Here is a 15036-nt window from a genome sequence, read left to right as displayed (position 1 = left end):
CGATGAAGAAAACGAAATGATCGTGAACGTTAAAAAACCATATCACCAACATCGAAGGGTACCAATTCCAAGATTGTATATCGTCGGCATATCGAACCGATTTTCCACCCCATTGCACTTTTCCGCATAGTTCTTCCACCTGTCGCGCACACGGCTGAGGCCGGTCGAAATAGTGTAACAAAAGAGAGAAAGAAAAGGTACCTGGTGGCTCGTGGTCGAAGAACAAATCAGCGTCACCTGCTCGCAGTTGTTAACTTGGTACCGGTGATAGTGGTGATATTGGCCGCGCTCGAAGAATACGCGCAACACGCAATTTGGCGCGTTATTCAATGTTTTTATAGTTAAAACTGTGTTTAGAAATGAAGTTTGGATTTTTGGGTGCCACCCGGTAATTTTCTTGCACTCAAGGACAGTCGATTTTGATCCAGCCAAAATGTGCAGCAAAGAACAAATCGGAGACCTTATGGATAAGATACACTTGGTACGTACCATTTATTTACATAAAGGACGGGTTGTGCTAAACTAGGGATGGGTCCAGAAGGTCAACATTTACTCAAGAATGGTATACATGGTGAAACAATATTATTAGTTGGTGATTCACGCGAACAATGGAAAAATAATCCACGATTGTCTATAGCAATTTTTTTTTATTTTTCAAGGAGAGAAATTATATTATACCAAAAAAAATACTTTGCTTTTCTTATTGACAACTTACATCAACAAATAAGTAATATTCATTTGTTCTTATTTTGTTTTTTTTTTCTAATTATTCAGTTAAAATATTTCTTTTGCTTTTCTTTAGTTTGTTTATTTAAAGGTTGTGATATTAAAATGTAAGTAAACAAACCAAAAAAGTGTTCCTTGGATGCTTTACTGAATTACCGAAAAAAAATAAAAAAACAATAAGAAAAAAAAGAAGCAAATGTAGCCAAAATAGAAGAAAAAATTACATCATTAAATATAATATCACCTAAAAGTGTCAAATATTCCTGAATAAGAAATTTGCTTTCTTAAGGTCACGTGACGTGATTTCACAATACAGCTTGAATTTTGGCTAACTTTGAATTTTTAGACTTTGGCAAGTTAAAAGTATTTTTTTAGTCACGTGACTGTTTTTAAGTAGCTCTGCAGTGGAACTAAGGGAATAGAAATGAATTATTTTTTTCTTTATCACACTTTGACTTGCATATCTTACTATAAGTCTGTCTTGTTTAAATCTGTATTTCTATCTCTATTAAGTTACATAGTACCCCTACTGGTTTTGGTTTATCATTATTCTATCTTTAAGAATTGCCTTTTTAAGGTCACGTGACAAAATTTATAATTCAGCTTGAATTTTGGCTTAGAAAACAGCTACCAACTAGCTAACTTGAACTTCCAGACTTTAGCAAGTAAAAACTGGATTTTTTTAGTCACGTGACTGGTTTCAAGCAGCTTTGGTTTTGGATTACAATTATTCTGTCTTTAAGAATTTCCTTCTTAAGATCACGTGACTGATTTCACAATTTAGCTTGAATTTTGGCTTAGAAAATAGCTACTAACTAGCTAACTTTGAACTTTTAGCTTTTAGCAAGTTAGAAGTTGATTTTTTTAGTCACGTGATTGTTTTCAAGCAGCTCTGGTTTTGGATTAAAATTATTCTATCTGTAAGAATTGCCTTCTTAAGATCACGTGACTGATGTCACAATTCAGTTGAATTTTGGCTTAGAAAATACCTACTATAACTAGCTAACTTTGAACTTTTAGATTTTTTAGTCACGCGTTTTCAAGCATTTCTTATTTTAATTTACTATTACCTATTCTATCTTTAAGAATTTTAAGATAAAAAGATAATAATTTGTTTGCTGTTACTTTTTTTGCAACTGCACATTAATAAAGTTAAATAACTAATAACAAAACTTCTTGAAAACTGACCTAGACAAGTTCCATCATTAATAACATATCTGATAACATTACAAGATCGAACTTATTTCAGACTAATGCAATTAAAACTTAGTTAATTAATTCTGCTTCCAATTTAATCCTTTAATTCTACCCACGGAAAGAAGCGATCATTTAGCAACTTTGTATCTTCCACCACTTTATCTAGACCATTTATATATCTTTTAAATATAAACCACAATGATAATTTAAATGACATATTAAAACATATTATGGAGGTTTTCGCCTTAATTAAAATTACCTAGAAGCAGAATGCATGGACAGGAAATAGAACAAATATGAAGAATTCTTCGAAATATTTATAATGAAAACCAGAACCAGTTCAAATTAGTATTCAATCGAGGCAGCATTGGAAGTCACAAACACCCACGTTTTCGTCCAAATAAACTAGTAAATCCGAAGAGATTAGTGTCACATTAGCTTGAATTAATTCCTAGCAACCGACATGACTTCCATTGATTGATCAATGTTCTGCTACTTTAAGCTGAGTGTACCAGGGATTTTGGTGTTTCAGATAAGCTGACCGTGAGAAATGTAAAGCACTTTCCCTGTTTCGATTGTTGAATAAGAAAATGTCGTAACTTGATTCTTTGGTTAGTTTAAGGAAACTAATTACACTGAATGATGTTTGTAATGGTTTTTTGGTGCTGAGTAGATAAAACTTGACAATATCCAAACTGAATGAAAATAAGAAGAATATTGTTTGTAGAATTAGAGTTGACAACTAAGTTTAATAAACTCTCTGAAGAGAAGAACTAAGAACAGAATACAGAATATGACAGAAACCAGGAATTCTAGCAACACTTTTCTTGAAAGTCTCGTTTCTTGATTTTAACAATTTATAGGCCCAAAAGCTTAATTTTACTCTAACCTAACTAAACATTATGACCAGGATATTATAGCTTCGCAAATATGCTCAAGTTTAAAACTATTTCAAATTCAATGATCTGTAACATTTTAGGTATTGTCTTTGGTTTACCCATTTAACTGTGGTTTTTCTGTCTCCATAAAAAACTGCGTTATTACATAATATATAGGTAAACTGGTGATTAATCCTTATTTTCTAGTCATGAAGTTTTAATCCAACTTCGGTAAAATTGCTATTCTGGACAGATATTCATATTTTTTTATAGAATAGTTGAAACTATACTATTTGTTGTAGAAAACCTATTCTTACAAGAACAGAACACTTCAGAAATTGCAGATCTTGTGATGATTTTATCCAACAAAGTGTTACTTAGGATTCTGCTAGTTTTCAATAATTTACATCTTTAATCGTAGCACTGTCAGCTTTGGATATTGTATTCCTGACAGTTTTAGTAATAATTCACACTAAAATTTACCCCTGTACCTCTTATAGTTCCGGAGATATTAAATATTTTGTTTTTTGATTTCCTTAGGCACAGTTTTATTTTGCCAAATCGTTAAATGGAGTAGTAGGTTTAAATTAGTGAATATTTCAAATAATTAATCATATAACACTCTTCTAAATTGCAAATAACTGAATAATTATTAGTAACTACGTTATATCCTTGAAATTGTTAAAGTCTGATTCAGCTAAACAATATTATCAAAACAATAGCAGTTAAATACTATGTAAGCTATTTATCTTTTACTACCAAATATGGAATGCTTTAATAGCTTCTTTTCAAAGAATAATGAGCTGTAGCTCACTATTTATAACAGGATTACATTTTAATACTATCGGTAATTAATAAAAAGTGTTGCACTTAATTATTTTAATGTTGCTCCACTTTTGTGTCACTTTTGTGTAAACAATGCAGTTTAAAACAATCTTTTGACAAAAATAAACTTTTGCTCTTTTAGGGACATTGATCATTAATCAAGCAATCAGAGTTAGACTACAATCAAGTAAAAAAAAACACAAATGACAACATTATTTGACTATTTAACAAATTAAACAGTAGATCAAATAAAAGAAAGCGATCAATTACGAACGTCGGCCATAAAATTCATACTTTTTCCATATTTTTTTGTTTCGATTGTTCGAGAATTTGGCGTCCCATCAGGGAAAAAGAACCAAAACGAAAACGAGAATTGGCGCAAAACACGATTCGTTTTAGTTGTTTTATTTTTGTTTACTGAAATTTCTCTGCCGTCGAGATTTTACTGGTCATGATGAAAGTGACCACGTTTTATTCGCGTAAAATTAACCTTTTAGAGATTAATTGGACGGATGACTCAGATGGAAATTCGTAAAACGTTTGACACTAATAAGAAATGGTCGTTATCTGTATTAACCTGCATGTTCAAGGTTGAGTTTGATAATTTTTTTGCTGCACAAAATCGTTTCTGGGTTCTTATCGCCTCAACAGTCACTGGTCAACCTGCCATACAATGAAACTGCATTAAGTTTAGTTCCGCCCGCATATATCCATGAGAAACGCGTCTAATTCCCAGCAAACTAAAAAAAAACTGTGTTTAGTGAAACCATGAGCAACTAAAAGAAGTGAAATTGATTCTAAATGAAGTTAGACTGTGATTGGGTAAGATTGTTTCCGTCACTTGTTTTTGTTGAACCAGACATTCAACGAGGTTCGTTTGTGATACAAATTTCAGACCTCTAACTTGAGGCGTTCCTGAGATATTCACGAAAAACGAGAGTCAATTTTGACGACCTCTAGCGACCAAACGGTGCAATTTGAACCTGCCCGATCACGGTCACGTGATAGCCCAATTTATTAGCTGTCTTTTGTCACAGGGTGATTTATAAGAATGTTTCAAATAAGCGAGTTATGGACAATTTTTTGGAAAAGTGCAGGAAATTTTGACTCAAATTTGGAATTTTTGGACTAGTAGCGGCCATATTGGATTTTGCTCTTTCAAAGTAACCTTTTTTACTAATTTCAAACTGGGGAACACGAATCTGAGGTCCATTTTGCTCTAACTGGTATTGTTTTGGAGAAGACCTTGATATTATGGCAATTTTGACAGTTTTTAGGGCGTGGCACCCTTAAAAAATAACATTTTAACAAATGACACTTTACGTCACATTTCTACTATTAACCTAAAGCTATTTAGGCAGTCAAAGACAATTTTCAAAATGTAACAGTTTTCTAAAAAATCTATGGGGTACTTCCTGTGAAAATGTGAGAAATTCAGTTTTTTATTTTTTAAGGTCAAACGGTGCCCTTTAGAGAAAAATGTTATATTTAGTAAAAGTTGTCTCCCATCGAGGTATATACGTAGTAAAAATTATCACCCTTAACTGAAAGCGTTTTTGAGATATTCAAGAAAATATTAGAAAAAAATTAATCAACTTTGACGTCCTCTAGCGGTCAAACGGTACAACTTAGCCTAGTCTGGTCAACGTCACGTGACAGTCCCATTCATGTGCTGTCTTTTGTTACCTTATGGGTCTATACAGAATGTTTCAAATAAGCAAGTTATGGGGAATTTATTGGAAAATTGCACAAAACTTTACTTGAAAATGAGTCTGTGTAGATTATTGCATAACCGCCGCCATTTTGGTACTATTCAATTGAGACTCAGTCAATTTTGACCTTGGAATTATGATTCTGCTGTCAAAATGACATAAAACACAAATAATTGAAATTGCAATATCACTGCAAATTTTTGGAAAAACTGTCAACAAATCAAAATTAATCATTTTCAACCGCGTCGCGCACACGGTTGACACCCTCCGTGAAATCATTTGACAGTTGGTCACGTGACCACATGTTGATCAGATGACACATTGTCAAATTTCTGACATGGACTTCTGAAGCCGAAATTTAAAAATTTGTAAATAACAAACGTTAATGACATCAAATTTCCATCTCGCTCAGATTACATGTAATAGAAAAGAAACTACAATTATTACGTCACTGCCACTAACTCTGAGACGGACTGTAGTTGGGGGCGAAGTAATAATAAGCAGTAAAACGCAATCAAGCTATCGCAGAACCAGAGAAATCCCTGCGGCATAAATCGGGTAAACTCGGATGCTGCCCACAAACAGATGCAATCAACACAAGCCATTAAATTGCAGTGTATTTTAAATTGACAAAATCGCGACGGGGCAGTTTCACTCTGATAATACTGAAATTATTATGCCCCGATGAAGTTATGTGGGCGATTTTTCTGGAAAATTCCACTGTACGTATCTCGGAAGTTGTTGGAGCGTGAACGCCTTCAGGCTCATGATATTTATACAACAAGTTTCTCACTTTTTGATTTTTTTTTTCAAATTGCAATGCAACGGTTAACCTTTTAACCCCAAACATCACCGGCTTAACTAATAGTTTGCATTGGATTTCGAAACTTGATTTAATAATTACTTGCTGTGGTAAAATAATCTGTTTGTCCTACATACATAACCTTAAAAACCGTTACATACCCTGGCAAAAAGTTGCACCGATGAGCCTCCAGGATTACCAGATTTAGCTGTTTTTTAACTGTTAATTAAAGTCCTGTTAATGACGACATTGGTTAGGCAAAACATTGAAACGTAAGCTTCCCAGCTTACATTTCAATATCATTTCTTTCAAATTATACAGGATGTTGAATAATATTTAGATACCACTGCCATTCCTAAGTAGTAATGATACGGAATGAGTATAGTTATGCTAAAGCCGTTATACCATCTTGTGCTCTTACGATCGCAGGATATACCAGTGATTCGATCAACATCAGGAAGTATAAAGACCAAATAAAGTTTAATGTTACTTTTCGTGTTATAGGAAATACTAAAATACTTGGTTTTATCGAGTTAAAATTATATTTAGTCTAATAACAATGGTTTTACAGCAGCAATTAACTTTTGCACATTGATTGCCAAGTTTCAAGGTTTTAGTGATAAAATTTATAATATTTTAAACTTTGGTGCAATTCGTGTCGTTTTGTTGTAATGTGTTGGAAATGCTAACTAAATTCGGTTTATTGCACTTACTTGTTTGCAGCAGTGATGTTTAAGGTACAGTGTGGTTTCCTCACATTATTTTAGGTTTTACCTGTTGTTTAGGACCATTTTCCATGTCCACGTAAGCAGTATTAATTTTGCAAAAAAACAAGAATAAATAGCAGTTCAAGACCAACATTTTGAGATTTTACGCTCGCTGAAATCCAAAAAATAACCGAAATACAAAATTTCCAAAATGTTGGGTGCAATTTTTATGAAACATATCTCAATAACGGTTACCGCTACGAAAATGTTGCAAGAGACCAAAAACAAATAGAATTTAAAGACAAACATTTTGAGTGTTTTACGCTTAAAAAACCCAAAAAATAACCGATATATGGAAATTTCAAAATTTTGAGTGCAAATTTCAAGAAAAAGTAAAACCACGAGGATCTTTCGAGAACGGTTAAAGTTACGAAAGTTTTGCGGAAATCGCAATAAATAGCAGTTTAAGACAAACATTTTGAATTTTTTAAGCTTGTTGAAATCCAAAAAATAACCGAAATACGAAATTTCCAAAATGTTGGGTGCAATTTTTAAGAAACATACCTCAATAACGGTCACAGTTACGAAAATTTTGCAAAATGGCCAAAAATAAATACAATTTAAAGACAAACATTTTGAGTGTTTTACGCTTAAAAAAAACCCAAAAAATAACCGAGATATGGAACTTTCAAAACTTTGAGTGCAATTTTCAAGAAAAAAGTAAAACAACGAGGATCTTTCGAGAACGGTTAAAGTTACGAAAGTTTTGCGGAAATCGCAATAAATAGCAGTTTAAGACAAACATTTTGAATTTTTTACGCTTGTTGAAACCCAAACAAAACCGAATTTTTCAAAATTTTGGGTCGAATATCTCGAAAACGGTTAGAGTTACGGAAATTTTGCAAGAAACCAGAAATAAAAACCATTTTAAAACAACCATTTTAAGTTTTTTTTAGACAAAAAATAAAGAGCATTTCAAGACAAACGTTTTTAATGTTTTACGCTTGCTGAAGTTCAAAAAATAACCGAGATACGAAATTTTCAAAATTTTGGGTCAAATATCTCAGGAACGGTTCGAGTTACGGATATTTTGCAGGAAACCAAAAATAAAAAGCATTTTGAGGCAAACATTATGAGTTTCTTACGCTTGATGAAGTTCAAGAAATAACCGAGATACGAAACATTCAAAATTTTAAATGCAATTTTTTAAGAAAAACATTGAATATCTCAGGAACGGTTAGAGTTAGTTTTTTACGTTTGCTGAAATTCAAAAAGTATCCGAGATACATTTTCAAAATGTCGAGTGTAATTTTTAAGAAAAATGTCGAATATCTCGGAAACGGTTTAGAAAATTTTGCAGGAGACCAAAAATAAAGAGCATTTCAAGACAAACATTTTGAGTGTATCACGTTTGCTGAAATCCAAAAAATAACCGAGATTCAGAATTTTCAAAATTTTAAATGCACTTTTTTATAAAATTATTGAATATCTCAGGAACTGTTAGAGTTACATACATTTTGCAGGAAACCAAAAAAAAAGAGCATTTATAAGCAAACATTCTGAGTGTTTTACTCCTGCTGAAATCCAAAAAATAAGCAAGATACAAAATTTTCAAAATTTTGGGTAGAAAATCTCGGAAACGGTTAGAGTTACGAACATTTTGCATGAGACTAAAAATAAAAAGCATTTAGAGTTTTTTATGATTGCTGAAATCCCAAAAAAACCGGAACACAAAATTTTAAATGCAATTTTTTAATAAAGTTATCGAATAACTCAGGAACGGTTAGAGTTATGGAGATTTTGCATGAGACCAAAAATAAAGAGCATTTCAAGACAAACGTTTTTAATGTTTTACGCTTACTGAAATTAAAAAAATAACCCAGATACGGAATTTTCAAAATATTGGGTCGAATATCTCAGGAACGGTTTGAATTACGGATATTTTGCAGGAAACCAAAAATAAAAAGCATTTTGAGGCAAACATTATGAGTTTCTTACGCTTGATGAAGTTAAAAAAATAACCGAGATACGAAATATCCAAAATTTTAAATGCAAATTTTTAAGAAAAATATTGAATATCTCAGGAACGGTTAGAGTTAGTTTTTTACGTTTGCTGAAACTCAAAAAGTAACCGAGATACATTTTCAAAATGTCGGGTGTAATTTTTAAGGTCGAATATCTCGGAAACGGTTTAGAAAATTTTGCAGGAGACCAAAAATAAAGAGCATTTCAAGACAAACATTTTGAGTGTATCACGCTTGCTGAAATCCAGAAAATAACCGAGATTCGGTATTTTCAACATTTTGGGTACAATTTTCAAGAAAAAATTGGAATGAATATCTCAGAAACGGTTAGATTTACGGAAATTTTGCAAGAGACCAACAGTCTAAAAATAGACAGAAAATAATAATACTAGAGTTCTAGTTATTTTAAAATGATAACAAGCATAAAGACAAACTCATGAGTTTTTCTCAAGTGTTTATGGCAATTTGGCTCTGCGTTAACGTTGTAGTAATTTTCGAGGTTATAAATATCAATTACACTAATGGGTGTTGATGTCTGAAGCCATTTGAGTAGTATAAACATTTATGATATTGTTTACGTTAATGCCCAGGCACAATTAAGCCGATTATTACCAGCGTAAATATCGATTAATTGACGATATTAATGGGAGTTGGTGGAGAATCCATCCCATACACTGTTGTGGTAAACTCTACACTTAAAAGAAATCATTTCTGAAATTAAATGCAACAGGAAAAGTAATTAATAGACGGTAAAACAGCTTGAATCTCTTCACATTCATATACAGTTAGCGTTTTCAAGTCTTACTTTATTTTCGCCATTCAGGTTGTAAAGTGTTTTATCTAACGTTTAATCACGCGGAATTTATATTAAATATAAACAAATAATCGATGTTGGGATATTTTTACGGCATAAGGAAGTCCCACACAAATTGCTTGATACAGACGTAGTAATATGCACAAGAACAGAACAAGCCCTGGAATAGCGTTTTCCTTGCCCAAGGGTAAAATAAGTGCAAACGTACAAGAACACGTGATCACGGTGAATATTCGTATCAATCTTGTTTTTAATTAAAACATTTTTAACCAGTCACGTGTTATTAAGAGCTATTAAAACGTAGAGGAAAATATGTAGTGGCAGGAAACAAGAAATCATCGAGCTATCAAACTAGTGGATCCATTCCAAATGTCTAATCTGGGTTAGTGGCCGTGTACTCAAATTATGCGTAAAATGTAGATATGGACACGTGTTTACGATAATATGGCAACGAAACAAACTTGTTCAGGTTTTCGGCCTTGCAAATTACAGTTAATGATCTATTTTAATTCGTAGAAAGTGTTCGGCTGTAATATGCAGAACGCATATAAAAACGCTGATTACAAAATTGCTACCGGCATCGGTTTATTGTAGATTTAATGAGCCTGGTTTTCCTTTTGAACCTGCATCGAAGAAATGATAGTACCAACTGATGGTACTTACATGATTTGGCTCTAGGCTATGCTGGCATTACTATTATAGAAACAAGCACAGTTTTTTATTATCTGCAGGCAGTTTGTGGTACCAAAATTTTAATTGTGATAATCATCTCCAATACCATTACTATAAGTACTTTTTGCCAAAAACTTTCATTCTTACAAAAAATTACATTAGGAGTAATAAGATGTCATTAAAGTCAAATATTTTATCATTAAATTTCTTCTATTAATTTGATCTGTAATTGGAAATACATACTTTGTAAAGTAAGTTGAAATCTTTCACTTTTATTTCTAAAAACAAGTTTACTACTTGTCAATTTGTTCACATTATCTGGTTTCGAGCGGCACTTTTTCTATCTGTAATTCTACCTAGTTAGTCTGTGACTACGTTTATATCGAGTAAATTGAATCCGATCTCAATTCTGAACTCACCAATTTACCACAAAATAACCAATTGTTCCAAAGGTTCTTTAAAAAAGTACTTGTATGAAAGCCTATTAGAAATATGCTAAAATTACTAATAATCATAGAAATGTTTGTCCATCCATATTGTTTTTAAGTTGTATATGTAATCTGCGGGCCACATGGAAGAACGCACTAAGCGAATGCAGGCCCTTTGTGTGAAATGTATATTTTTTTTGCACAATAAATATTATTATTATTATTATTATAATTTACATTGTCACATTGCAAAAGCTCTTCAAACCAAATTAGACAAAATTTTTCAGTTTGGCAACATTGCAAACATTCTTCGAAGCAAATTAGTAAAGTTTGCTAACTTTGGCAACATTGCTAACACACTTCAAAGAAATTAGTCGGACTTGTCAGTTTGGTTACATTACAAACACTCTTCGAACCAAAATTGTAGAATTTGTTAGTCTGATAAAATTGCAAGAATACTTTTGAACCAAATTACCAAATTTTGTCAGTTAGGCAACATTTTAAACAGTCTTCGATCTAAATTAGGAGAGTTTGTTAATTTGGCAACATTGCAAGCAAACACACTTCAAAGAAATTAGTTGAACTTGTCAGTTTGGACAGATTGGAAACACTCTTCAAACCACAATTGTAGAATTAGTCAGTTTGATAACATTGCATATACTCTTCAAACCAAATTAGTAAAATTAGTCAGTTTGGCAACATTGCAAACACTCTTTGATCGTAATTAGTAGATCTAAAATAGTAGAATTTGTCAGTTTGACAACATTGCAACTAAAATCCGAGTTTGAAGTCGGAATTTAGTTAATTTTATATTTTTTAATATTTAGTACAAAATCAGTGTAATTATAAAAACTTAATAGATTTGACACCTGCCAAAAATTGAAATATTGCGTTTTTATTTAAAACAACAAAGAATGAAACATGTTTTACAGGAATATTTCTTGTTTGTCATTGTTTTCAAGATATTGACCATTAGATTTCATATTGTTGAGTTGGGATTTTCATATTATTGAGATGGGAGAGAAATTTTTGCATATTAATTTAGTTTGAAATAATAGTTTTAATAATACAGGGTGGTCCAGTTTTGAGTGTCAATAATTCACCATTTGATAGCCAATCAAAAAATAAGTTGACTTGAATTATGTCATTTTTCTGAAAAACGTTTCCTAAGAAAATTACAGTCTTCCAAATTTCAATTTAAAAAATCGTTTTATAGTTTAAAACTGAACATTCAAGACTTGTGAAAGTCCAAATTTGTACTGAATAGTCTAAAAACTTTTTTACTACCAGGAATGGTCTTATGATTCGCTTTCTCAGACTGCCATCCTGGTTGAGTGTTTGAAACTGGCATTTAAGAACTAAAAAAAGTCCGGAAATCAAGACAAAGATTGTATTGTGCATAAAACTCATTTTTTACTACTAGAAATAATATAAAAGTTGACTTTTAATGCTAGATCTGACTTTACTAGGACTAAAGAGAGTCCAAAAGTATATTTTCAAGACTTTAATTGGTGTACAACTGACTTTTCTGGACTGAACAACAAGTCTAGAAAAAAATTAAATTTTCGGACTATCTTTTTTCTAAAACTTAGTTCTCAAGACTATTATTGTAGCATTTGGTACCAAAATTTTTTATTTTTATTACTGAAGAAACTTGACTTTTGGAAATAGTCTTAAACTCGATTTTTCAGTCTTAAAAAGCACTAAAAACAGTCTGAATTTCTTAGAGATGCTACAATTTATTGCACCTATGAGTTCTACACTCATATCAGTCAATTTAATAGTGAAGAAGCTTGAAATCACATTTTCAAGATTATGGTCAGTGTACAAACTGGCTTTTAGGCCTGATAAGTCAAAAACTTTGTAAATATAGTCTCGATTTGAGGCACTGAAAACAGCCTTAAAACACTAAAAACAGTCTAGTTTATTAAGAAATACTCGAATTTTGAGCACTGAAGTGTCTAGAAGTCGATTTAATAGTGACAAAGCTTGGAATGCTATTTTAAGTCTATGAAGAATGTAAAAATTGTTTTTTAAGTTTGCTATGTCAATAACTTGGTGAAGATAGTCTTGAAACTCGATTTTCCAAGCTGAAAGCCGTTTTGAAGCACTAAAAATAGTCCAGAATTCGAAGAAAATTAAAAGCAAAGTAAAAAGCACGAAAAGTTAGTTTTCAAGACAATTTTCATGAATCTAATGTCAATGTCCTGCATCTAAGACTATTTTCAAGACTAAAATATTGAAATTTGTCTTCAAATTATGAAAACTTACTTCAAATGCAAATTTTAAGCTTCTGATGTCACTTTTCATTAGTTTAGTCACATTTTGGGGTTCAAGTCAATTTTTAAGGTTTAAATGAATTTGTAGTAACAAGATCTTGAAAAAGTAGTTTTTATGTCTACAAGTCAATTTTTAGTATTAAAGTCTCTCGATTTGCATGAAAACTGGTTACAAACACAATTTTTAAACTTATGAAATTTTTATCTTTTCTAATTCAATTTTCAAAACTAAAGTCTTTTAGTTTGTCTGGAAACTATGAAAACTGGCTACAATAATATTTTTTAAACTTCTTAGTGAATTTTCCGTTTCCAAGACAATTTTTAAGTTGGGTTAGGTTAGTTTTGGGTCTTTGACCGTAATAACGTGTAATAAAGTGCTTGTTCCAAATTTGATCAATATTGCTCCAACGGTCTGACAGTTATGACAAAAAAAACGATTTTTTAAACAGAAATTTGAACGACTGTATTTTCCTTAGGAAGCACTTTTCAGGAAAATGACATAATGAATGTCAACTTATTTTTTAATTGGGTATGGATTGGTGAATTATTGACATTTAAAACTGGACCACCCTGTATAATATGACTGATTTCTAGTGACTACTAGGTCTTTTCGAACATTAAGGACACTGAGAAAGACAATAACAAGTTTATTTGTTTCTTAAATGCACTATTTGCGTAAACCACAGCACTGTTCCGAGTTTGTGATTGGTCAAGAAAAAGCAGCAAGCTAAAAGCTGCTTTTTTTGGCCAATCACATACTATAGAAACAATGCTGGGATTTACGCAAATACTGTATGTGTATCAAAGTATGAACAACATAGAATGAACATGAACATAGAATTCTTCACATTAACCTTCTTTAAACAGTTAAAATCCGACTGAAATGAGAAACTTTCCTAATAAATCGTGAGGGCATTCTTAAGGTTACAAACGTCCATAGACCAAATGCCACTTGCAATGCGAAGTTTACTAGCCCGAGGGGACCGATTAGTATACAAACCTACTGGAAAACCTACTTACTTATACTTGCCTAGCCAATTGATAGCAAAAGGAAATATAAATTTGTCTGCCGCGAAATGTGGAACATGACATTGGGTGTGTTTGGCCGGAAAAGAATCATTGACCACCGCCCAAAACATCGAGAAGAAATTTTTCAGAGCATGGAAGTAATTGCAAGTTAATCCCGGTACTTTGCCTAGATGTGGGTTTCATAACCAAGGCGAGAAAGGTATCATCAGGAGAACCGCAAGGCACATAGTCTTTTAACAAGTTAATAACTATCACATCATTGTGGTTAACACTACTTCTACGAGATCATCAACCCAACAAACACTATAACATTGTAGTAAAAATGTACTTAAAACTGAACTACTACTAACCTACTAAACTTGAAACTGGAATAATCTTTTTTTCATAACTTCTATGGGCACACTTTATGCTTAACAAACGATAACCGTATATCAATAAGCATATGATTCAAGAAAGTGTTGCATTTGTTGTGACATGATGATAGAACTCAAATTTCCATAAATTTTGCTTTTTGTAAATATCAAAAGCAACCAATTTTTAACATCTAATGTGAACGATTTATGCAAAATTATGATTTTTTTTTCTTTTACTGCTATTTTTTGTATAGTTTAACTAGTTTTTAACAAAAAAACGCAGGAGTTTTACGCAATCTTATTGGTTCTGTAACAGGCATTGAGAAACAAGAACATACCAATTATCTGCTGCAAAATGGGTAAGTATCAATTTACAAATTTAAACTGAGCAAAAACTTCCAAATGCCCCTGAATTAGTCTAAAAAAATGTAAAAATATTCCTAAACACTATAGAAGCTTTAAAAAGCATTAAAAATGCTTTTCAACTTATCTAGAAATAGCCCTCCTTCCCTCCCTCAAAACCAAAAGTTTTTAGAACCGTCTACAAGGTTTCAAATGCTTTAAAAGCAGTCCAGTATCTTGAATGCTTT

General features: G+C 31.9%; 2 protein-coding genes across 7 annotated transcripts in view; both read left to right on the top strand.

Annotated features, from left to right (window-relative positions):
- The window catches only part of fs(1)N (female sterile (1) Nasrat), a 127062-nt gene that overhangs the window by 80726 nt on the left and 31300 nt on the right, over window positions 1–15036 (top strand). The gene's annotated exons all lie outside the window — the stretch shown is intronic.
- The window catches only part of DAAM (disheveled-associated activator of morphogenesis-like protein), a 69325-nt gene that overhangs the window by 30848 nt on the left and 23441 nt on the right, over window positions 1–15036 (top strand). The window contains exon 1 of one of the 6 annotated variants that reach the window (XM_081988961.1): window positions 255–481. The exons of 2 other annotated variants lie outside the window; for them this stretch is intronic. In XM_081988961.1, the coding sequence (XP_081845087.1) occupies window positions 434–481 (48 nt within the window). In that variant the 5' untranslated portion in view covers window positions 255–433. Of the gene's footprint in view, window positions 1–254; window positions 482–4267; window positions 4449–6858; window positions 6878–15036 lie in introns of those variants that run through there. 3 more of the 6 variants (XM_081988960.1, XM_081988962.1, XM_081988964.1) reach the window with 3 other exon arrangements.

This window comes from Ips typographus, linkage group LG11 (genome assembly GCF_016097725.1).
Source record: "Ips typographus isolate SLU linkage group LG11, UJ_Ityp_2.0, whole genome shotgun sequence".
Lineage (NCBI taxonomy): Eukaryota > Metazoa > Arthropoda > Insecta > Coleoptera > Curculionidae > Ips > Ips typographus.
The sequence above is the reverse complement of the archived record's forward strand: the minus strand, read 5'-3'. Positions and strand labels throughout refer to the sequence as shown.